The 25370-nt window shown below is 41.1% G+C and overlaps 1 protein-coding gene across 1 annotated transcript in view; it reads right to left on the bottom strand.

Annotated features, from left to right (window-relative positions):
* Positions 1-3414: 3414 nt before the first annotated feature.
* Positions 3415-25370, bottom strand: part of Strip2 (striatin interacting protein 2) — a 47727-nt gene continuing 25771 nt past the window's right edge. Inside the window, exons 16-21 of the mRNA XM_004856354.3 lie at positions 24812-24938; positions 21322-21422; positions 17057-17123; positions 10215-10319; positions 8490-8694; positions 3415-5915 (exon numbers count right to left, since the gene is read on the bottom strand). Coding sequence (XP_004856411.2) covers positions 5665-5915; positions 8490-8694; positions 10215-10319; positions 17057-17123; positions 21322-21422; positions 24812-24938 — 856 coding nt within the window. The 3' untranslated portion in view covers positions 3415-5664. The remainder of the gene's footprint in view (positions 5916-8489; positions 8695-10214; positions 10320-17056; positions 17124-21321; positions 21423-24811; positions 24939-25370) is intronic.

The raw sequence follows: 25370 nt of genomic DNA on the forward strand, positions 1-25370 counted from the left end.
GACTTGCAGCCCAGACAGGATGAAAAGCAAAGAAACGAAGTTGCTCTGCATTTGAAAAGCCTGATTCTGCTTGTGCAGGGACATCTTTTGCTGCTGCTACCTGCTGTGGACATCAGACTCCAGCTTATCAGCCTGTCAGCACAGATTCATACCAGCAAATGATTATGGTTAGGTGGAAGCTGTCGGGGAGCTGTGAAGCCTTTAGTCTTAGTCTGGCTCAGCATCCTTGATCCCTCTTGTTCCATAGCTTTGAGCAGCTCCTGGGTCCTCTGACTCTCCAGCATTCAGACAGCCACTGTAGACTCTCCCAGCTCTGGTCCAGTAAGCTTATCCAATAAAGCCCCTAGCATAGTTACATATACATGAAGTCCCTCTGGAAAACCCAAGCCAGTACAGTATAACACAGGCTTGCCTTCTTCTTCTTCACCAGTGTCCGGCCAGTCCATGTGAGTTGCTTTGGCCAATCATATGTGAGTTGTGAGTCATAGCACATCTGAGCAGCAGCTGTAAACTCATTTGTATGAGTGAGTCTCTTGCTACTGTAGTTTTCACTACAAGAACAAATAGTCTACGCCATCAGCCCAATCTAGAGCTTAGAGCCCAGGATAAGACATGTAGAACAAGCAGTGCACAGGTCTATACATGAGAAAGATATGTTTGTTGTTGTGAGCCACTGACATCTTAGGCTTGTCACTAGAGCAAAGTATATTGAAGCTGGTACCAATAGTGGGTGATAGTGGGTGGGTGGTAGTGGGTGATAACAAAACCTGAAAAATATGTGAGACTATTTTTTTTTTGGTACCGGGGATTGAACTCGGGTCCTTGTGCTTGCGAGGCAGGCAGCAGAACCACTGAGCTAAATCCCCAGCCCTTGTGAGATTGGTTTAAAAGCCAATGCCCAGTGAACAACACATAGAGAGGCTGGTAAGTTGTCAACCCATTATATGATGACAAAACATTTGTTAAAATCATTGCCTGCAATAACTTGCACTTAAAGAAAGTATGGTGGGTGAAAAGGTTTCAAGACAGAATGTGAGTACCATGAGTTGGTTAGCATTACTCACCTTTTAAAAAATATACTCATGCCAGGGGCTGGGGATTTAGCTCAGCGGTTTCACCGCCTGCTGTGCAAGTGCAAGGACCTGAGTTTGATCCCCGGTACCAAAAAAGCCCCCAAAAACAAAAAAAACTCATGCCGGAGATTTAGCTCAGTGGTGCTGCTGCCTGCCTGGCAAGCACAAGGTCCTGAGTTTGATCCCCAGTACCACAAAAACAAAAATAAAACAAACAAAAAATATACTCATAATCAAGGATGGCTCTTGATTGGCCTTTTTTCAGGTAGGGATAGAAAATTCAGGACTTAGAAAGTTGAAAGTGACGACATTTTTTATCCAACTTCTGAGAGAGAAAAATTTTAAATGTTTGAGGTAAAAGGCTGTTTAGGACAATGTATGGCTTAATGCCAATCATCCTAGCACTCAGGAGGCTGAGGGAGAAGAATCATGAGTTCAAGCCCAGCCTGGACTACACACACACACACACACACACACACACACACACACACTACTTTGGCAAGCATGGTGGCACATGCCTGTAATCCCAGCACTTAGAAGGCTAAAAGAGGAGGATCAGAAGTTTGAGCCCAACCTGGGAAATTTAGCAATTTAGTGAGACCATGTCTCAAAAAAAAAATTTCAAAAAGGTGTGGGGGAGGTAACTCAGTGTGAAGGCCCTGGTTTCAATCCCCTGTACCACCATCACCACTACCACCACCAACACACAAATTTGTAGTTATGGGCAAATGAGCTGTTTTCTGTTTTAAAGCCAGGGTTTTCACTGAGCTACATCCATATATATATATATTTGTGTGTGTGTATATATCACAAATTTGTATTTATTTGTATATATCTCTATATATTTTTGTTTTGTTTTTCAGACAGGATCTAAGTTGCCCAGGCTTGGGTAGAACTTGCAGTCCTTTTGCCTCAGCCTCCCGGGGTGCTCAGGGATTATAGATGTGTGTCACCATACCCAGCTGGGTTTTTTTTGTTTTGTTTTGTTTTTTGTGGTACTGGGGATTGAACTCAGGGCCTTGTTCAAGCCCGCCAAATGCTCTACTATTGTGTTACATCCGTAGTCCTTTTAGTTGTTTTCACTTTGAGATAAAATCTTTTTTTTTGTTTTTTTTGGGTACTGGGGATCAAACTCAGGACTTTGTGCTTGCCAGGCAGGCACGGCACCAGAGCTAAATCCCCAGCACTGAGATAAGGTCTTGCTAAATTGCTGAAGGGTGGGGAGCTAATTCTACAGTGCAGACTAAAGACCTCTTTATCCCCGGAGGAACAAGAGTTCATTTGAGCAGCATTGTTATGGAGCAGTGACTGCTCTGTGCCTGTCATTTTTCTCTCTTCCAGAGGAAGGTTTATTGAGACTATCTTTCCTCTCTTCTATGTTGTAGCTTAGGTGTATGTATGTATGTATGTATGTATGGAGGGACAGGTAATTTATTTATCTACCTTTATTTTATTTTTTGAGACAGGGTCTCGCTTTGTAGTGCAGGCTGGCCTTGAACTCGCTATATAGTCCACACTGGCCTCAAACTCATGGTGATCCTCCTGCTTCGGCCTCTTGAATGCTGGGATTACAGGCATGTGCCACCTGCCCAGTTACCTTTATTTCTTTTTACAAAGAACTTTATTATCTTTGGCCTAAAATGTATAATTTAAAATGCACCTTTATGCTTTGGTATATGTATATATTTGAAACAATCACTATAATTTGGCAAATTAACATCTTGTTGCTGTTTTTAAGTTTACAAGTCTCGGGATCAAGAGACACTGCGTCTAGAACTGATGAGATTCGAGGCTTTAGGTCTCACATGACTGGGTAAGACTTTTGGAGTCTTCCCAAGAAGGGATTGTGCATATTTTGTGTATAGGGTAAGAGTGGACCTTCATGACCATCACCATGACAGCATTATTGTCACCCACTTGCCACACTGTGGGACAATGTGCTTTTCTGGCCCTGTTAGGCTTGTTCAAAAGAATATTAAGGTTTGGCCAATGGAATATTAAGAATTGGACTTACTTGGTATTCAAACAGGAGCTTTGAATGTGTTCACATGGTATATTTTGTTTCTTGTTCTTGCCCTTCACTATGAAAGCAGTATGGCCCGGGTAGGGGTCATTCCATCAGCTTAGTGCCAGAATAAGAGAACTTCAGGAGGAGAGTCAGTCTAGCAAGCCGTGCTGAGTCAAGGGAGCTCCACCAACCAACCCCTACACTCTGAAGAAATAAACTTTGTCATAAGACAGTGAGATTGGGTCTTTATATTGACCTTCTGTTATATCCTTTCTATATCTAATATCACTTTGAGTTCCCTCGTAGTGAAGAATTTAAAGACCTCATTTCTAATTCTAGCTTATTTTTCCTTTTATTAAAGTGCTTCATGAAATGAACAGAATTATCAACAATCAACACAAATTTTACTAAAATAATTACAAATAAAACACCTCTACTTTACAAATCACTCAAATAATGGAAGAAACAGTAACCACAACTGGAGATAAATATTAACTAAATTCCTAACACATATGAGTCCCCAAATTGGGAGATTCAACCTGGTGACCTCAGCATGTAGGGCTACTTGGTAATACCTGAAAGCTATTCCCCACAAATCACTGGAAAAAATGATATAATGTGAAAGTCTTTATTCTTGGTACTTTAGTTTCCTTATCTGCACTGAGAATTAATCTTCCCTTAGAGAAGAGTTATAAATAGTAATGTATGAAATGTTAAAGCTTAGCCTACTTTTGTGTCTCAGAAAGCATTCCTGTGTATGTTGTTAAAAGGTCAACTTCTTTGTTCTTGACATACATAGAATATTTTATGGCTTTAAAACAGATCGATGATTGCTCTTTCCTTGAAAACTGTCTTCACTCAAATCACATTAAAATCATACTAGCCTGACTTTAGGGGCTTTTTTTTTTTTCGGTACCGGAAATCGAACCCAGGGCCTTGCACTTGCCAGGCAGGTGCTGCACCACTGAACTAAATCCCCAGCCCCTGACTTTAGATTAATACAATTCATGGAAGGTGTGTTTCATAAAACTGTTTAATTGCAATGAGGACAGATGTCCTACTTGGGTAAAATTAACAAATTATTTTAAGAAGTTTCCTCCATTCAGTGCTTACATGTTTCATGCCTTTTTGTTAAAGATAGAAATCCTGTTACCATAAACTATAAAGCAATACTTAGACTTTGGTGTAGTTTCTTTGGATCTTGTCAAGTGCTCTATCATAACTTCCAAATGAGATGGTAGTTGACAATGGGCAGAGTAAATAAGCCAATCTGGACAAGACCTCTAGGCATAGCGTGCTGGTGCCATCATAACAAAATTCAGCAGTGTTTATGTTGGGAGGGGGATTTAGAGTGAAAAAGCTTGAAGATAATGTACAGATAATGTAATTGGGGAAAGAAGAAAAATAAAATGATCCTGATTGAATCAGAAAGTTTTCTAGAAATGTTTCTTTTGGGAAGGCTATGATTCTGCTGTCAAAGAGAGACGTATACAGAGGTTGATACACTGACCCTTATATTTTCAATAAAATGTGAAACACTTAGGAGTAATATTGCTAAATCTCCTCACGACACTTTGAAACTGCTAGTAGTAAAAAAGAAAAAAATCATTAATCAATTTTGGAGAAGCAAAAATGTAAGCTATGATGTTTTTGCTGTTGTTTTCAATTAAGAAATAAATTAATCAGCACAAATGGACATGCCATCTCAATAAATAAAATCTATAGTTAACTTGCCATTTAAAAAATGAAGTAGATGAAAAGAATAATTTTCTACAGTGTACTCAGCCATCTTAAGACTGAAACAATTTCAGAAAAACATGAAACATCCTTAAAGAAGGCCTAATTATTTCATACTGGTTGTGGCTCTTTGCGAAACACTCCATGCTCTATACAGACTATACATGGGCATAATTTTCACATTCAACATAGATCTCCTAAGAAACAAAGGAAAAACCACTACACAAATGTAACATGCAGTGTTTAGGGAATAGTAAATCATTATCTTTCACAAAGAAGGTGCAGGTGCTCTAAAATCATCTTAGAGCTAATGATTTGAGAAGAGTCAAAATTAAAAATTTTTAAATATAGTGTCATTTTTAAAGTTGCCAAACTTCTGATAAGTCCTAGGAATTCAGGGTGAGCAGAAGAAAATCTTTTTCCTAATGTATGACCTACACCTGCCCCACTATTTTGGATGAATGCCATGGCTCAAACACTATAACCAAGTCCTCTCGTTCTAGGAGCCAGCAAAGGCCAGCTTGGTTCTAGGCAAGACTAAGCAGGTCTCATCAAAGAGCCTTTCCAGGATTGATCCACCAAGAGGCTGCCATGGCCCATGGAGCATCCAGCTGACCCCAGGGCAAGGTAATCAGTTTGTTGTGACTCAGGATCCCAGCCTTGTACCATTTCCAAGCTCAACGCCCCCCAGAATAACCCTGAACTAGGCTGGATGCCTTGGGCTGGGCCTGGTCTCCCTTTGACAAGCAATCCTAGACCAGGAAGCACAGGCTGAATGGGTAGGGTAGGCAGAGCACCATTTATTGGGGCCAACCTCCATCAGATGCTTTGTTGACAAGAGCTCAGTCAGTAGTTCTGGAGAAGCTCCTCCCAACAGATGGGCTGTGAAAACACCTCTCTCTCCAACCAGAGCTCATAGGAATAGTGGAAATCTTCAGGTAGATCCAACCTCTGCCCCAGAACACTCTGCAGGCAGTTATCCACAGGTGAGAATTCAGAGTCCTGGGCTTTGTCATACCGGCGGCTGTTAAAAGCCTCAATGTTGGCCCTCAAGGTGCACTCTTCTGCCTGGAAGTCCCATGGCCTGGCATCAATGTCTGTGTTGGAAAGAGAGGAAGAAAAAGATGCATAGAACTGTGGCTATCACTCCCCTGCTACAGAGGATGGACTATGGGATTCCAACAATGAAACTGATCAGGATTATCCTTCTTTGTAAAGAGCAATGTACAAAGTAAATATATAGCATTCTAACAATTGCATGGAATTTCCCCCACCATATCACAAGTCTGTGTTGTTTGTTTTTGTTTTGTGGTACTGGGAATTGAACCCAGGGCCTTCACACTGAGTTACATATCCAGCCTATTTTTTATTTTTGGAGACAGGGTCTCAGTAAGTCACTGTTATGGCTTGTGTCCCAACAAAGCCTCCTGCAGTCATAGGTGGGGCTCTTTAGAAGTGGCTGGATCTAGAGTGTGTGTTGCTGGAACTAAGTGTGTAATGCTAGAATCAGGGGTGTGTGATTATTAAATTAGTCCACTGATTGGTTTGGCATAGTTCTGAGTGTGGATAATGTGAAGGCCTACCCTGGGTGTGAGTGTTACCTGCCCTAAGAGTGTGTATCCTGGATAGAATATAAGGGACAGAAAGAAGGCTGCTGTCATCACTTCCTACTTCCTGCTTCCTTGCTACTTTGCTGCTTTGCTGCCTTCCTGCCTTCTGCCCACCATGAACTGTTTCTCCTCTGCAATGCCCCCTGCCTTGCTATCCTGCTTTGGAGTCAGCTAATGATGGACTGAAACCTCTACAAGCTGTGAGCTAAATAAACTTTCCTCCTTTAACTTTGGGTGTTGGGTATTTTGTCTCAGCAAGGAGAAAAGTAACCAAGATAGTAACTAAGTAGCTCAGAATGGGCTTGAACTTTTTTTTTTTTTTTTGAGACAGGGTTGCACAGTGCAGTTCAAGCTTGCCTTGAACTTTCAGAAATTCTCCTGCCTCAGCCTCCCACAGTGGTGGGTCCACAGCCCTGAGCCACCAGGTTGGCCTTTATTAGCATCTTTTAAGATTATGAGCTGAAGGCACCCATGCAAGTCAAAACAGAAAACATAATCTGCTTTGCATCATTCACTTACACATCTATTTCAAGGTTGGAGATACAAATTTCCCCATCTCTGATGTCCTAAACTCTGTGGTTTATAATAAAAAGTATAGTTTGGGGTTAGGCTCATAATGGCAGCAACAAGAGGAATGTCATTTGTAGGATAAAACATTTTATGCTTTAAAGGGTGGAGATATAGTATGATATCCTGGGTTTAATCACCAAAAAAAAAAAGCTTTATGCTTTAACAGCTCTCAAGAATTTAAAAAGCTGGGTCTGGGATTTAATTTAGTGGTGCCACACCTGCTTTGCAAGTGCAAGGTCCAGAGTTCGATCCTCAGTACCAAAAAAAAAAGAATTTAAATAGCTAACCGTACTTTACATCCTATAGAAGAAGTTGCATCCTGGCTTGTTATATGCCAATCATATGTTTCCTATGGTTCTCTGAACTCTTTACTGTGGCATTCTATAAAATTCAAGGAGATTATAAACTGAACAAATATGAGTCATTAACTACCTTAAAATTATTAAATTCAATTATGAAAATAACAGTCAATTCCAATGATAATAAATACAATGAAAAAAGCTCTCCAAGATAAAAGTTTATCCAAACTCAGTTCAAACTTAGCATAAATTCTGATAGATCAAACAGATACTATGGCTCCCAATGTGAGGCAATATGCAGTTGCCAAAATTATGTAGGAGGTATTATAGCCATAAAGGTTTATACTGAATTCAACAAACCTTAAGATTTAACTTTCAGCTTCTAATGAATAGCATGGATAGAGAAGTAAGTTAAATGACATGACAAAGAAACACACTAACAAATCCAGGAGGAGAGTATTCTGTAGGAAAACTGGCCTAGTTCTTCAATTAGTGTATGGAGGGGGTGTTAGATTAAAAATAAATTAATGTATATAACAACTAGATGTAATTTCTGGTCTTGAATTAAATTCTAACATGGAAAAATAGCTGAAAAAAATCATTTTGAAAAAAAAGCATTTTGGAACAACTGGAAAAGTCTGAATATGGGCTTGATTCTAGATATAATGAAAATGCATTGACATGGAAAGGCAGAAATAATGTTAACTGAAAAGAGAAGATTATATAAAAAAGAGAAGGTTATAACATAGCATATACTAATTCTTTTCATTTTAATAAAATAAACATAGAAAAATATCTGCAAGAATACACAATAAGATATTAACATTGGCAATCTCTGGGTGGCACAACTATGTAAATTTGATTAAACATATGATTAAACTATGATTAAACATATCTCCTCAAACATCTTTTTTTGTAGTAAAAATATTCAGTACCCTTTATTCTAACTTTTTAAAAGTATTAATTGACTTCTTTTATAAAGTGGGTTTCATAGATACACAGGACAAAGTGCATGCTAGAATTTGGGGCATTACATTATGTTTGATGTAATAACATCTAATCTATTATCACATGTTTTTCATCTGAAAAATTCAATCTACAAAATTCACATAAAAAAATAGAGATAAATGTTTGCTTAGTTTTGTTTGACCCCAGGCAATTTCTGGAAGTTAAATGCCCCGAGAATACTCACCATTCCCATAAGCCCAGTCATCGTTCATGCGGTGGCGCACTTTCTGGTAAATGGCAGACATAGTTTTCATGTTGCTTTTCCTCCACTGGCGCCCCAGGTACTTGGTCTGTATCTTTAGCAACTTCAAGACATAAAGTTGCAACATGGCCTGTTTGACCTTGAGGGCCCTCTTTAAGATTGGAGCTGATTTAAACACTACGAGCATCTGCCAAATGAAAAAGAAAGGCCCATTAAAGATGTAGTTTCTTGGAATTTCCAACTTACATAGAAATTGAGACAAACCTCCATACCCATGTTTATAGCAATACAATTCCTAATAGCTAAATCTAGGAAATGGCCTATATGTACATCAACAGATGACTAGATAAAGAAAATGTGGTATTTACACACAATGGAGTTCTACTCTTCCATAAAGAAGAATAAACTTGAGTCATTTGTAGGAAAATGAATTCACCTTTAAACCATAATGTTAAGTGAAATAAATCAGACATATAATCCTCAATATTGCATGGGTCCTCTTATATGAGCAGCCCAAAATATAAATAAACAGCAAAATAAAAGATAGATAATAGGAAATAGGGAAATAGATCTTTTGCAAAAGGGAGGAGGACCAAGAGATGGAGGGAGGTGGGAGAGAGCAGAGGTAAAGGGGATGAAAAAAGAATTAAGGTGTGTTATGCACATGTACCCACTCCACGTGAGGAATGTAATCATTATGTACTATAAATATGTACTAATAAAAATACAAATTGAAAAAAAAAGAAACACAACCCTGGGTAGCCTCATGTACCCCCAGGGAACTTTGGGGAATATAAAGTCCAGGGTCTACTTAGATTTAGTTTTTAAAAATATATAAAGCTGGGTGTGGTGGCGCATGTCTCTAATCTGTGCAATTTGGGAGACTGAGGCAGGAAGACTGCAAATTCAAGCCCAGCCTAGGCAACTTAGACCCTGTCTCAAAATTTAAAAAAAAAAAAAAAAGGACTAGGGATGTAGATTAGTGTGAAGGCCCTAGGTTCAATACCTAGAACTAAGTAAATAGTAAATTTAAAAAACATGTAGAAGACATTCCTCTCAGTGTGCCTAATGTTAAAGGGTGTGGGATAAAGCAGGACAGAATTTGTGTCTGTCATACATCCCACTTCCACTATTAGCCATTTCTTGTGTTTCTTCTGGAAATAATTCTATGTATGCACATATAACTTTTGTTTTTTAACACAAATAATGGCCAATTACCTATTGTATCATACTGTTCTGTATATTACTTTTTAATATTACTTTTATTTAATAATATATTTTGAAAATTATTCCATACCAATATAGAACATTGTTTTTAGTGGTTATGTAATATTCTGTTATAAGGATACATCATTTATTTAACCAGATGGTCTTGTATTAATGGGCATTTAGGTAGCTTCTAATTTCTCATTTCAAACAATGCAGTATGAGTAAGCTTAGATTACATCATGTAGGATGTGTGACTGAATCCACACATGGTTAATTTCCCCTGACCAGAGCTACCCTAAGGGAGGATCCACATTCAGCTCCCTGAATACAAATGGACTGGTATGTAATCATCTTATTTAGTGTAAGTGCCCAGAATCAGGAGGTGCTGTACTTATACAGGATTATACAGATCTCACAAAGCAGCCAGTCCACAAACATTTACTAGTGGTTACAAAATTCACTCAGATGGACACCTCCACGATTGGAAGCCCCACTCACCATGGTCCTGGAATGCTTCCATTTGGTCAGTTTATTGAGCAGCCTCAGGAGGTTGATGCAAGAAAAGAGATTCCTCCAGCAGAACTGGTTGTTGTCCCCAGCTTCCTGAAATAAGGAACATCTATCATTATCTCAACACCCACAGGGTTTTCATTCCCATAGAAGCCTGCCAGTCACTGTTAGTCAGCTTAGGTGAGGCCTTCCAGTATGAAATGCTGCCTCCTCACCTTCATGCTCTTTACATGCTGAGGTCTCAGAGCACATAACATCTTTCACCTGAAGTCCCACTCAGCTGGGGTAGGGGTGTAGCTCAGCTGTGGAGTGCTTCCCTAGCCTGTGCAAAGCCCTGGGTCTGATCTCCAGCATTGCATTTACATTTTTTTAAAAATTATTTTTATTTATTCATTTACTGTTTTGGTTTTTTGAGATAGGGTCTCCCTATTAGTTCAAGCTGGTCTTGAACTCACTATGTAGCCCAGGCAGCCTCGAACTCATGGCAATCCTCCTGCCTCAGCTTCTCAAGTGCTGGGATCATAGGTGTGTGCCACTGAGCCCAGCTTTTTTTTTTTAGCATTGCATTTAAACAACAAAAACAATAACCATCTCCTCAGCTGGTGAAATCTTGGAAGATTCTTTAACTAAACTAGTGCAAGCACTGGCTAGAAAGGAAATACATGAACACATGAACTCAATTCAAGCAAGCTTTCTTGTCTAGCTTACTGCTTAGGATCAGAAAAGAGATGAAAGAATCTTAACCCCATCTACTGTGCATTTCCATAAGCTGAGTTTGTAACTGCTAGGAATTTGGGTTCATTCTGGTAGCTTTTAAATTATCCTGGATAGATCTGATATTCATTATGGTTAATGTTTTAAAAACCAACTTCCACCTTCCTTTATCCAACCATATTGCAGCCATATGCTTAATTTCCCAGCATGGAAAGAAAGATGGCAGATGGTTCATTTTACCCAGGTGTCTTTCCTGTGTGTTTCTGGGTAGTTTGTGACAACAAGTGGATTGTGGAGTAGAAACAGTTATCTATCCATGGAAACATTTTTCAGAAACAAAAATTAAAAGTGCTTATGTGATTTGGGGCCTGTACGTACACACTGGTGTCAGAAGTTATATAAATCAATGAGCGTGCATGATAGCAAACAAACATCTTGGAAATTCCTCATGTCTACAATGTGATAGGAGAATACAGGAGGAGACATATAGAAGGGGGATGTTGTCTGGAATAGAAAATTACCTCTTCTTCCCCTCATTTTTTTTTGAGACAAGGTCTCACCATGTAGTTCAGGCTGGTCTTGAATTCACTATGTAACCCAGGTTGGCCTCAAGCTTACAGCGATCCTCCTGCCTCAGCCTCCCAAGTGCTGGGATTACTGGCATGCACCATCATGCCCAGCCTCTCCTAAATTAACTTGAAGCAAGCAAGACAGGGTTACCTCTAGTGTGGAATGAACATCCAAGAGTTTTGAGGGTATTAGGCTCTCCTAATATCAAGGGTTGAAAAGTTTCAGAAAAACTTTAGAAATGTTATTTACAAATAAGATTCTCCTTCCTATGGCAAATGTTCAATATTGTACTTAGAATTAGTTCCAGGAAAACCGTCTGTCTGTTTCTGAGGGAAACTTCTATAGGAGTTTCTATGCTAATGCATCAGCTAATCTGGCCAAAACCAAGGAGCTTTTATACCTTGTGTGGAGAACAGAGACAGACTTTACATTTTTAAGAAGCAAGGGAGGGCCAGAGATGTAGCTCAGCAGTGCCGCACCTGCCTGGCAAGAGTAAGGTCCTGAGTTCAATCCCCAGTAATGGAAAAAAGAAAAAAGAAGCAAGGAAAATGTAAAATATATGGGGTAGGTAAGTATCATAGTGGACTTCCTTTATCCCAGTTTCCATTATGGCAGAGCCATAAACACCTCACATTCCTTGGCACTTCAGAGGTTAATAGGTTAATAAGCAACAGCATGGTCTTGTGGATGCAGCCCTGGGGAGTAGGCACCCTAAATTATGGCCTCACCCCTGACTGTACCATCTTAGACAAGTCATTTTCTGTTTCAAGAAAAATGTCTTCAGCTTTAACCGTTTTATAATTCTATGATTTGGAATTTCTCCAGTGGAGAGAACTGCCTCATTCTATTTCATGGCTATACATTCTATTACAAGGACATACCTGTATTTAACCAGTTGGTTCTGTACTAACTGGGATTTAGGTTGTTTCCAATCTTTCATTATTACAAGCAATGTAGCAATGAATGATCTTAGACTTACATCATTTGGGATGTGTGACTATAAACAAAACAACATTGCCTGGGAGGCTGAGCCAGGAAGATCCCAAGTTCAAGGCCAGCAGGGCAATTTAGCAACTGAGGGAATACCTTCCTGAAATTTAAAAACAACAAAAGGGCTGGGTACGAAGCTCAGTGTGAAAGCCCTGAGTTTAATTTCCAGTGCTAAAGAAGAAAACAAAACAAAAGCAACATTGCCAATTTCCTTGCTAGAGCTGCCCTGAGGATGAAAATACAAGGACCAGTTTTGTAAGTAAAGTTTTAGTTTTACAAGTGAAGTTTGACTGGGGTAAGCTGATTGTGGCTGCCTTTTCCTTGAAGCTCAGTCTGGTGGGCTCCTTCCAGGAAAGCCCCTCAGTACCCTCCCATGATGGCCTCAGCTGCCCAAGGCCTCCTGAGAGAACTGTAACTACAGCAGCACCACTTTCCCACCACCAGGGATGTGGGTCAGTGGCGCTGAGCCCAGCCAAGCCCAGCCCCGGCTGGTTCTGACTCTGGCTTGCAGCATCAGGCTCTTCCTGAAGCACTGCTCCAGCCTCTGCCTTGTTCACAGAAAATCATTTTCCCACCCAGTCTTTAGCTTCGTGGGTACTTGTTCTGATTTGCCAGACTGGAGGGTGCTTTCATTATGTTTCTGTTCTTTTAAGGTAGGTCATCTTTTGTGTGTTTGAAGTAAACCTCTGTGGAAATGTATTTTGTGAACAGGAGCAAACAGCCATATTCTCTTGCTCCTGGTGCTTCATGCTAGACAAATCTTTCTACCAGCTAGAGCTAAAAGAGGGGTCTGGGATGTAGCTCAGAGGTGGGGAGCTTGCCTAGCTTGTCTAAAGCCCTGGGCTCAATCCCCAGCACTGGAACAAACAAAACTCTTGCCTATGTTTCAAGGTCACAAATAAATATTTGTTTATAGTAAACTTTGAGTCTAAAGATTCAGTGCGGGGACCACATCCTACCATTTCAGAGCATCTCCAAGACACTATCAGAGTTCTGTTCTCTAAGTTCCTAGCTGAGTGAGCCAAGCCAAATAAAAACCCAGGCTATGCCAATTATGTGGAAAATTAACTGAGAGGACTAAGGCAAGAACAAATTGTTTCTTCCTTTTGAACTGAGGAAATCAGTTTGATTAGAATTTGAGCACTAGAAGAGACTCAGCTGTTCTAGTCCAATTCCATCACACACAGAAGCAAAAACTGAGGCCCAGAGAGGGACAGGAGACTGCAGTCACATATAAGTGCCCAAGCATGGTAAGTGCCCAATCTCCATTGAATTTGAAGATTGTTTACTGGTCACCTTCTAGCTGTATTCTGGATCCCTAGACATAATCAGAATACTCGGATTCCTGTCAGAAAATTTGCTTAGATCTTCTATTTTTCTGAGCTTCACGAAGACCTAAAGGTAGAAGTTTTGTGTGTGTGTGTGTGTGTGTGTGTGTGTGTGTGTGGTTTTAGGGACTGAACCCAGGGCTTTTGCACTGAGCTACCTCTCCAGCCTATTTATTTATTTATTTATTTATTTATTTATTTATTTATTGGTACCAGGGATCGAAATCGGGACCTTGTGCTTGTGAGGCAGGCAGCGGAACCACTGAGCTAAATCCCCGTCCCTCTTATATTTTTTAAAATTATTCTCTTCTCATATGGATTTTTCTGATAAGTTACTACTAGAATAAGGACCTAGGTCTAAGAATTATAAAAGAGAGTAATGGTTTTTCAGTGGAATGAGTAAGAAATAAGAAAACTTCAGCCAGGTATGATGGCACATGCCTGTAATCCCAGCGCTTGGGAGGCTAAGGCTGGCAGATCACCATGAGTTTGAGTGCATGGGTGAGAATGGCCTATTCTAACGTGAATCATTTTGACAAAATAGAATTCAGAAATTAATATGCCGTTCACTTTGCCTTAATTTCATGTCCACCATTGCCGTGCACCTGGAGTGTCAAATGAGACAAATGAATTCACTTCAAATTCAGAAAACAGAAAAATATGAACCAAGACTATCTCAGCCCATCAACTCCATTTCCAGGCATCTATATTAAGGAAATAATCAAAGATGAGGTCAAAGGGTATTTATTTTGGAGTTCTACAGGGAAACCTGAGATGAATGTTCAACAGAAGAGTTGAAAATTAAGTAGTCCAGTATCATATATAACTATTAATCAGGTTTTCAAGAATGTTTAACACAGACGTAGGTCAGAGGTAGAGTACCTGTTTAGCATGTGCTCAGCAGAACCACCACCAAAAAAACAAATAAAACTCCCAAAAGATTAAGAAAAATACATTGCAAACATTTAAATTTTACTATGTCAAGTGAAACCACAAATATATAAAGTCTTTATTTTGTTAAATAATATTATTTAAAGCAAATCCTATGTATTTGAACAGCCAGTACATTTTTTTGTGCTTACAATTCACTGAGCCTGAAAGAGAGTTAAATCTTACTCTTATAAATGTTAGTCTTTTTTGGGGGTACAGAAATCACCGATGTAGATAAGCAGACCATTGTATTGAGGATCTATGGGGGTAACTTTGGTAGTTACTGAAGGCTGCGGTGACTCAGAAACACTAGAAGCTAGGTGTGTGTGTGAGGGGGCTGTGGTTACTAAACATAACCACCGGGCGCCACTATTGCTTTCCAGAAAGGAGTACAATACCAAGCATGACCTTTCTATTAAGGATTCATGCTTTCACTCACGTTTAAATAATAGTCTCCAAAGGCATAATAACATTTCGATACAGTAATTTTAGTTCGTATCAAAGGTTAGTTGGAAGAGATATGAAAGTACAGTTCCTATCAATTCCTATGTGTAAACGAATAGGGTTAGAATAGAGAATAAATAACATTACATTGCATCAAGGAATAGATTCAGGCCATAAAAGCTGAGTTTATATTTTAAAATATTGTACTAATAGTAACATTTTAATGCTACTGTGTACACTGTCTCTGTATAAAATCTATTCTTCATTCCAACACTGAATGGCAGGAATGTGCATGTTTCTGCCCCTACTTTGCTACTTTGAACTATAAGGTCTTGGCAGCTACTTAACTTCTCCAATTATAAAATCATAGCGTTTTTTTGCAGGGGGGTACTAGGGATCGAACTCTGGACTATGAGCTTGAGGCAGGCAGTGGAACCACTGAGCTAAATCCCTGGCCCTCATAGAGTTGTTTTTAAAGAGATTGAGTACCATGTAAATAAACAGAGTTGGACATTTTACTATTGCTCTGTAGAAGTAAAGATTCTAATGTCTTTGGCTGCAGTGACTACATCTAAATAAGTCAGGGAATTCGTCTCAGTGACAAAAAGTTTGCTGAATTTGGTGTCCCAGGACATTTGACTCATGTCTCATTTGGGTCTGTCACCTATGAGTGGTCTATGACAAGTCAATTCATCCACTGAGTACTAATCTTTGACATTTAAGGGTGCGGGGAGGTTAGGTCAAATGGTTCTTAAGTCCCCTCCAGGCAAGACTCCTATGTATGGGTCTATAAAAACAGAAGTGTATTTTGGCATAATATACTCTTCTGACTCAGTATTTTGTAGGTATTAGGGGACAAAGTGTTGTAGCACCCACAGATATCATCACCCAATCATTCAGCACTTATTGAGGCCTTCAATGTACCAGATATAGTGCTAGATATAAAAATGAAGATGACAGGCCATGGTGGTCCATGCCTGTAATCCCAGAACTTGGGAGGCTGAGGCAGGAGGATCACTGTGAGTGTGAGGCCAGCCTGGGCTACATAGTGAGGCCCTGTCTCAAAAAAACCAAGAGAAGTTGATACTCTTCTGTCAAGAAGTTCACAGCCAAACCTACAAAATTACACATAAATAACTGCAATGCAAGAGGATGAGGATGTAGGCTGGAGTATATCTAAATATATGAGATACACCTTATCTTCAATATGCTTTTGGTCAGTCAGTTTCAGGGAATTCATAACGCAAGAGAACTTTCTTGATTTGCGTAGAACTGTTTTCAGGGTGAAGAACTTTCTGGGCTATCCTCTGGCTATACTGATTGGTTTTTTTTTGGTACTGGAGATCGAACTTGGGACCTTGTGCTTGCAAGGCAGGCACTGGAACCACTGAGCTAAATCCCTAGCCCTCTATACTGACTTTTGGCTCAGAGAGACAAGATATTTTCTGAAATACATACTCCTGGGTTATATAACTCCAGCAAGAAAATGAGAAGTGCATCATCTGAGCAGAGCAGAAAGATAATTGTTTATGCTATGTCAGAAGAAATTCTCCTGCCATTTAGCATGAATGTTCACTGAATTTTAGTCCCATCATCTTTCTAAATTCCCTCTCCTCCTTTGTGTTTTTCACTGGCTCTTTCCTCTTCTCTTCAAAATGCTAAGATCAGCTTTTCTGAATCTTCCTCAACTAGGTCAGCGGCTCTAAGTCCATACTCCCTCTCTGCACTTTCTATTATGCTGTCATTGATCTGAGACTCCACAGGGCATTGTGGGGCTGGAGAAGAAGTGAAAAAGCAAATGCCGGCCTCTTCCACCTGGCAGTTTCAAAGGCTACTAAATCCCCATCTGCTTACCAGAGTCTCAGTAGTAAGCTCAGGCAAATCCTGGATGGTACAGCCAGGGTAATCCAGGACTGAGATGCTGCAAGACACAGAGATAAGGACAGGCTTTAGGTAAATGGCAACAGCAGGAAATGGTTGCATCTAAAAGGGCAGGAGTTATTTCTCTCCCGAAGGGTTCATCCATTTCCCAAATTGCTTAGTGACCTCAGCTGAAACTGAAGGCACTGATACTGGGCAGCCCCAGCTCCAGTTTCCTCTTTCTGGTCATGAGGGAAACCAAGGAGTTCTTTCAGGCTGGCCCGTTCTAGCAGATGCAAAAAGAGTAAATGCAGAAACAGAGCCTCTTTTCTTTTCTTTTTTTTTGGTACTGGGGATTGAACTCGGGTCCTTGCGCTTTCGAGGCAGGCGGCAGAACCACTGAGCTAAATCCCCAGCCCTCTCAGATCTTTCTGAAAGCCAGGAACTTTGAGGAATGATTGCAGAAGCTACTCTTGCAGCAAGCTTAAAATAGGGGCAGCTTCCTGTAGCAGGGCCAATCTAGTAGCTGAAGAATGATGATAGTGTCTGGCCCAAAAACCAACAATGGGGGACTATAGGAAAGCTACAGGCTCTGTGGGGAGCCCAGAGAAGCAGCCATGAGTCAGGAGGGGAAATAAGATACCACATGATGACAGGGACACAGTCACTCAACAAATGACAGTTCTCTTTCTTTTCTCTTCTCTCTCCCCAGTACAATGCAGAATTTAGACTAGTTAATCTCTAATGCTCTTTTGGCTCTGACATGCACCCTGATATTCAATGAGGTTTGAGATACCAATCTGAACTAGTGAAGTTTGAAATGGGTAAAGGATTTTGGCAAAGCAGAAACTATATCAACGAGTGTGGGGTGCTTGAACCTCTCTGCACTTTGCAAGTTGAAACTTCTATATAAGAAAAAAAAATGATTTATCTGGCTAGAAATGTTTATCTCTGTCTAAGAAACACAAACCAAGAAAATCTAGGACAGTGGTGGCAAACCTATGGTACATGTGCTACAGCGGGCTGTTTGTGTCACTGAAAGCTCTAAAAGGTTCACCATCACTGACCTAGGAGAACCAGGGCAGGAGAGCAGAGGTGTCAGCTTGGGAAAGAACAGTGAGTCTACCTGTAATGTTGCTCATCATCTCTATTTACTACTCTGGATCTCCCAGTTGCCACTTCTGTATTGCCCGATAGGATAAGCATTCTTGGCTGGTTTACCCACCTGTCTATCCACCTCCCACTGACAAAGCTCCACACCAAAGTAGGTGCTGGTGGCTAGCACCTGACTAGCTGGCAGGAAATCAGAGATGAAATTTGTTACAGTCTCTCAGCGAACTGAATTCTAGCCTAAGGGGGCATAGAAGAAATTTACAAGTATCTAGAATGTCTGGATTATAAAAGCCATGAGGAAATTGTACAATGATAAGCTGTGGTGTTCTAAATTCTTAGGGATCATTCAAAAGTAAAACTTACAGGTGGCACACAGATGGCACCATTTTGTCCAGGCCAACTTTAGCAACAGCTGTAGTCTGCCACTAGTGCATTTCCAACTCCAAGCAAAATTGACAGACACATATTAGGCTGTCTCCTCCCCGCCTTTCAAGCCCATGCACACATGCTTCACTCCCCTTACGGCTGACTGACCCAGCTAGATCTCTAACCCTGGGAATCTGGAACAAGGATTGAGTGACATGTTTAGTTCATGTGGGCATATCTCCTCACCAAGTGGCCTGAGAAGCAGACAAATTTGTCAGTGAGAGAGGAAATCTGAGTGAAATACAGAGACGTGGAATCCACAAGTGGAGATGAAAGGCTTCTTGGGCTCCCCACACCATAGACCGACTTTTAACACAGGCCCAAAGCCAATTAGACTAGTGTTATGGTTTAGATCAAGAATATCTCTCAAAGGCCTCATGCACGCATAGGCTGGGCTTTTGGGAGGTGACTGAATCACGAGGGTGATATAGTTGACTTGCTGTTAGGACGTGGGATCTGGTGGAAAGACGTGTGTTACTGGGGCTGGGGATTTAGCTCAGTGGTTCTGCCACCTGCCTCACAAGTGGAAGGTCCTGAGTTCGATCTCTGGTACCAAAAAAAAAAAAAAAGAAAAAAGAAAAAAGAAGTGTGTTACTGGGGTTGTGACCTGGAGGGTGTATCTCTCACCCCAGCTCCTCCCTTCTCTGCTTCCTAGCCACCATGATGTGAGCAGCTTTCCACCATGCCATTTTTGTGTTTAAGCCTGCCTCTGAAACTGTGAGCTAAAATAAACTTCTCCTCCTTTAAGTTGTAGGTGTCAGGTGTTTTTTGTCTCAGCAATTAAGAAAGTGACTAAGACAACGGAATAACATAACCAAGAGTGTTGACTGATACACACAGGTGCCTGCATGCAGTTGTGGCCCTGACACATTCTGACTGACTGACTATCTATCTATCTATCTATCTATCTAATCTATCTGATGGTAGTCTCTGCTTAGGTGGCCCAGGTTGGCTGCAAATTTGTGATCTTTGGGCTGTGGATATAGCTCAGTGGCATCTCACCTGCCTGGCAAGTACAAGGTCCTGAGTTCGATCCCCGGTACCAGAAAAAAAAAGTTTGTGACCCTTTCAGCCTCTCAAGTAGCTGGAATTAACAGGTGTGCACCAACATGCCTGACCTATGCTTTCATTTTCCCTGGCATTCCAACAAACATGTCTAGAGCATCATTTTTAGGAGAAACAGTGCCTCGGTTTCCATATAGTAAGGAAAAAAATCCCCTTCTCCAATGCCTCCCTGATTCCTTTCAAAGTAAAGTACTTAAAGCACTCTCATACTAATTTTTTTGGAGGGGTGGTGGGGGTGGAGCTCAGGGCCTCATGTAGGTTAGCTTCTCTCTGTCACTGAGCCACATTCCCAGCCCGCCTCTCATACTAATCTTAACTAATGTTTATAAAAGCTCTATGGCACTGGGGACATAGCTAAGTGGTCACACACTTGATTAGCCTGTGTGAGTCCCCAGCACTAGAAAAAAAAACCTCTATGACATACTTAGAGGCATTTTAAAGATGCAAATACTGTGGCTCAGAGAAATTAAGCGTTTTTGTGAGATTACATCTTATAGTTAGCAAATGGCAGATCCAGGTCAGGAATTCAGGTCTCATGGCTTCAGGCTCTGTGGAGGGTGTGTGTGTTTAAACTACATACAAGGCTGCCTCTCCACAGTAGAATTTCAGGCAGTACTAACAGACTAGTGAGATAACATCTCCTTGCCCCTACCTTTCCAGACACCCCAAGTACGACACCAAACCTCTTACTTTTACTTTAGTAGCTTGGCCTCTGGTAAAGGAATTCTGGGAAACTCTACCAAAGAACATGCTTACAGTTCTCATGGAAGTAGCAAACTAAGGAACAAGGGTCTACTTAGCAATTTCCCAGTCCTAGCTGGGAAATCCACACAAAAGCCTGTGTTCTGATCCTGCTTCTGATGTGTACTTAAGAGGTCTCATTAGGATGTTAATCTTGAGCAAGTCAATTAATCTCTTTGGATTTGTCTTCTAATTGGAAAATGAGAATAAAATTTATATCTCTTAGCACTGCTGATAAGATGAAATGAAACAATGAATGTGAAAATATCTTATTTTTTAACTACAAATTAAGTAAAGCTCTGTTTACCTTTAGTCAGATTTTGTATAATATTTTATAATTTACAAAGCAATGTAACTGCAAGTATTCCAATTTATGATTTATATTGATATCAGAGCTGGCCAGACAAGCTGATTGCTTCACAACAACAAAATTTCCTGGGTCCTTCTCCCAGAGGATTTTCATCACAGAAATTTCATCACTGTGGCTTCATTTTTATAAGTAATAGCACTTTTCAGTTTCAAAACTATTAAAGTTACCCAGCTGTGGTGGTGCATGCCTGTAATCCCAGCACTCTGGGAGACTCAGGCAAGATCTCACATTTGAGCCCAGCCTAGGCAATTTATGACTTAGTGAGACCTTGTCTCAAAAATAGAAAAGGGTTGGGGATGTACCTCAGTGAGGAGGCCCTGGGTTCAATAGCCAATGCTGAAAAAAAACCCCAAACTACTGCAATACAAATATCTCTGCAAAAAGACAAATCATACACCCTCATCAGCTAACACATCAAGAAAATTAAATTTAACAGAGGCAGCTCTTAACATAGGAGAGACTAGGGACACCAGATGCAGAGATGTGTAATTTTCTCAATCACTAAAAAGTAGCCCATTGAAATAAACCCATCTAGAGTTCATACCTGTTTTTGGCAGTAATGTAGGACAAGATATTTTGATTGAAGAACTTTAGGATCAACGGGATGCAGTTGGCAAATACCAAATGTTGTGATATATATTCAAACTAAATTAAAAGATCAAAGCAGAAAGGGCTGCTTATTTGGGGGGAAATAGAGGGTATACATTAAAGAGAGAAAGAGAGAGAGAGTGAGAGAGACAAATCTAATATCCATTCCTAAGAATATCCACTGTCCACTTGTGTTATCAGTCTTCCTATCTCTGAAATAGGACATTCATCTTCAGCTAGCCCATCCTACAAGGAGGGGAATAATCGATTTAGATTGTACATTATATGCTCCTGAAAGAAAACAAGCCAGAAATAAAAACACACTCCAAATAAATAGAAGGAGCTGGGCATGGTGGCCCATGTCTGTAATCCTAGCACTCAGGAGATTGAGGCAGAAGGATCACCATGGGTTCAAAGCCAGCCTGAACTACATAGCAAGACTCTGTCTCAAAATAAAACAAAACAAGCAAACAAAAATTCAAATAAATGGAAGGAATTGCGGTGAGATTTGTTCTTAAACTCAACAGGAAAACGAAGGCTCCCTGAGGGATCTGCTTTCCATACCAAAACTTTGGCTTAAATGTTTCAACTGTGATTGACACAGCAGCGACAGGTGTAGCACACTCCAGTCAACTGCTTGCATCACTCAGGCAGAATGGAGTCAGCACACAGTAAGCAAATCAACCACTAGCATGTGGACTCCAGCTTGTCTGCTGCACATTATCCTAGCACTTAGAATATCAGTATTTCTTCCTTATTTTTTTTTTTTTGAGACAGGGTCTCACTGTGTAGTTCAGGCTGGCCTTGAACTCATGGTGATCCTCCTGCCTCAGCCTCCTGAGTGCTGGGACTACAGGTGTGCACACCACACCTGGCTGTAGAATATCAGTATCTCAATGAATGAACAAGAGCCCTTCAGCCAACAGACACTACTGAGAAGTCCAAGATGTCTTTCTTTGATAAGATAAACACCAGAGCATGGGGACTTCATCAGCTCTCTTGAGTCAGGATAGGGTTTGTATCCGGGAAGACCCAGTGGGGTAAGTAAGTGGTCATAAAAGCAGTGTCATGGAGTTAAACTGGATTTTGCCCATGACACACTGAAAAACACCAGAGATTGTCTATCTTCAAGAAGCTAGAAAGCTGGGCCAATACAGACATAAGCTTTAAAAAGCAGAGAAGTGAAGTGTTTAAAATCCCTAGCCCTGCATGATCAGCAAGAGGTAGCTGTAGCAGCAAGCTATGCTGCTGTCTGCCCCTGAAGATGCAGTTAGAGGTGGGGAGTCTGCTTGTGCAATAGTTTATCCCTGGAAACCAACCAGGGTGTTTTCCAAGCTTCAGACAGAGGAGCCAATACATACTCACTATAAAATGGGAAACTTCAGTTTGGGCCATGTCAGGCCCTGTCAGGATTCATCCACATTGACACACAATGGCAAGGCCCATCAAGCCACACACCAGCCTGGCTACAGAGCCACATCCCACCCACTAAGAGAAGCAGCCATGGTCACACATCCACAGTTCACTGGGAACACGGCCTCCTACTTTCCCCTACTACTTACTCCCAGCCTTGCTGCTGCTCAGCAGACATCAGAAGTGTGAGCACCAGGACATCTTACCACATCCAAAGATTTTTTTGAATGTACTAACATGGAGAGACTCTGGACACACAGGACCATGGTCACAGGCCCTCTAGGAGCCTCCCTGCACCCTGAGGACCTGCTCTTCTAGCATCAGACCTGTTTCTGAGTCCTTAGGAGGAAAATGGGCTGGCACAAGAATAATACTGACAAGCAACAAATAGCTGCATATCAAATTAAAGAGCTTCTGCACAGCAAAAGAAACAACCTATAGAGGGAAGAGATAACCTACAAAAATGGGAGAAAATTTTTGCTAGCTATTCCTCACACAGAGGACTAACATTTAGAATATATAAAGAACTCAAAAAAATTAGACCCCCCCCAAAAATAAAAGACCCAAACAAAAAATGGGCAGCCGAAATGAACAGACACTTCTCAGAAGAAGTACAAATAGCCAGTAGATACAGGAGGAAAATGGGCAAAGCCTCTGGGCAGGAATGAATAGGCTTCCTCTCCTCCCTGTGGTCTCTCCACAGACAGGAAGCATCATTCACCCCCATCCTGCCACTATGTTTTGGTAATGCCTACAGTCTAAACTCCTTAAGGCAAACAATGACATTGTGGGAAAGCAAAGCAGAGTCTCAATTTATCTTAAGCTTAGCTTCCTCATCCATAAAGCAGGGATAAAATAAAACCTATCTCACAGGGCTGAGAGAATTAAATGAGGCCCCTCACAAGCTTAACAGGGTGCCAGGCACATTACAGGTACTCAATAACTATCATATATTGAGATTGGCTCCCTGCTGACCCCTTGCAGCTTCATGTGTCAGCTGCAGGCTTTCTCCTTCCCCATAGCTCCAGGCACAATTCTAGCAACATTTAATTACAGTTTCCAAAAGTACCGCTTTCTCCAGTCTGGACCGTCACATATTAGCTTTTCTGCTTGAATCGCTTCCTGTCCTCAGCCAGGTCAAATCTCATATCCTGGCTAACATCTGTTTCTTTAGGTCTCAGGCTAGAAGTCATTTCTTCTCCACCTCAAGTTGGATTAGGTGTTTCCATAGCAGCGAGTGCTTACCTGCCTCACAGCACTTATTGCTCTACAATTGGCTATTTATATACCTGTAACCTTTGTAAGACTCTAGGGTCCTTAAGAACCAGAATTATGTTTTATTCAGAATTATACCTGAAATGTCAGAAGAATGCTTCATGTAAAAAGTTTAGTCAACATGCCCCTCTTTCTTGGTGGAATTCTGTTCTGTTTTTGAAGTACTGGGGATTAAACTCAGGGCCTTCACACTGAGCTATATCCCTAAACACTTTTTAATTTTAAATTTTATTTTGAGACAGGGTCTCACTAAATTGCTCAATTTCCCAGGCTGGGTCCAAATTTGTGATCCTCCTGCCTCAGCCTCCTAGCGTGCTGGGACTATGGAAATGTGCCACCACACCCAGCTTGGTAGAATGTTTGAATTCTGACTTGGCAATGTTTCAAAACTGACTGGGCAAGGGCCAGGGATTTAGCTCAGTTATTCCACCGCCTGCCTCACAAGTGAAAGGACCCGAGTTCGATCCCTAGTACCAAAAAACCAAAAAAAAACCAACAAAAAAACTGACTGGGCATATTTCTAAAAGTTCCTACTCACAATCCTAGGCAACTTACCTAGCACGCAGATACCCGTACCTTTCTAAGACAGTTCTTCACATCCCATTTCATATTCCCACCCCAAGCTCACACAACAAGTAGCTGAATCTTCTGAAGACAAAGGCCTGGAAGATGCTCAGTGAAATTACAAGGGCCCTTGCATCCCCCCTAGGGCCTGGAGGACACTCAAGGCCTGTGGAGAAATGCTCCTGCAGTCTCACCTGGTAGATATGGTTGAGTTTGAAGTGTTTGAGGAGCAGCAGGAGCAGAGCAGAGATACTCTTTACGATGATCTCCTTGTGCCTGTTCACATCAATGCCCAGCTTCATGCTCTGGAGAACAGTGATGCTACAATGGAGAGAGGAGTTGTCAGTAGAGAGGGTGGGCTTGGAGGGAGGCCTATGAGGACCCAAGTATTTGGGCCAGATATAAGGTACACAAAGAGTCAGAACTTAGGAAATCTGAACTTCTGTGCTAGGGAAACCTCTAGAGTTCCCACTTACAAACTTGCCTGGACAAAAACTCCACTGATCTCTTTGGCAAATTCGTCCCTTGGCAATGCCCACCCACATACCCAGAGAGCCAGTCACTACTGAGGTCACTCTCCAGACCCTGGGTTCTGAGCTAAACAGACCACAGTAGAGACCTCTGCAGGGAAAAGAGGGGTAGTGGTAGGAAAGGAGAGATCTCTGAAGACAATCCCCAAAAGTGTTAACAAGGGCTGGTGAGAAGGACAGGCCCTGCAGACAACACACTAGCATCCAGCAGTGCCCCAGTGGA

This window comes from Heterocephalus glaber, unplaced genomic scaffold (genome assembly GCF_053883595.1).
Source record: "Heterocephalus glaber isolate CG9 unplaced genomic scaffold, H.glaber_assembly_v1.0 deba00000546, whole genome shotgun sequence".
NCBI lineage: Eukaryota > Metazoa > Chordata > Mammalia > Rodentia > Bathyergidae > Heterocephalus > Heterocephalus glaber.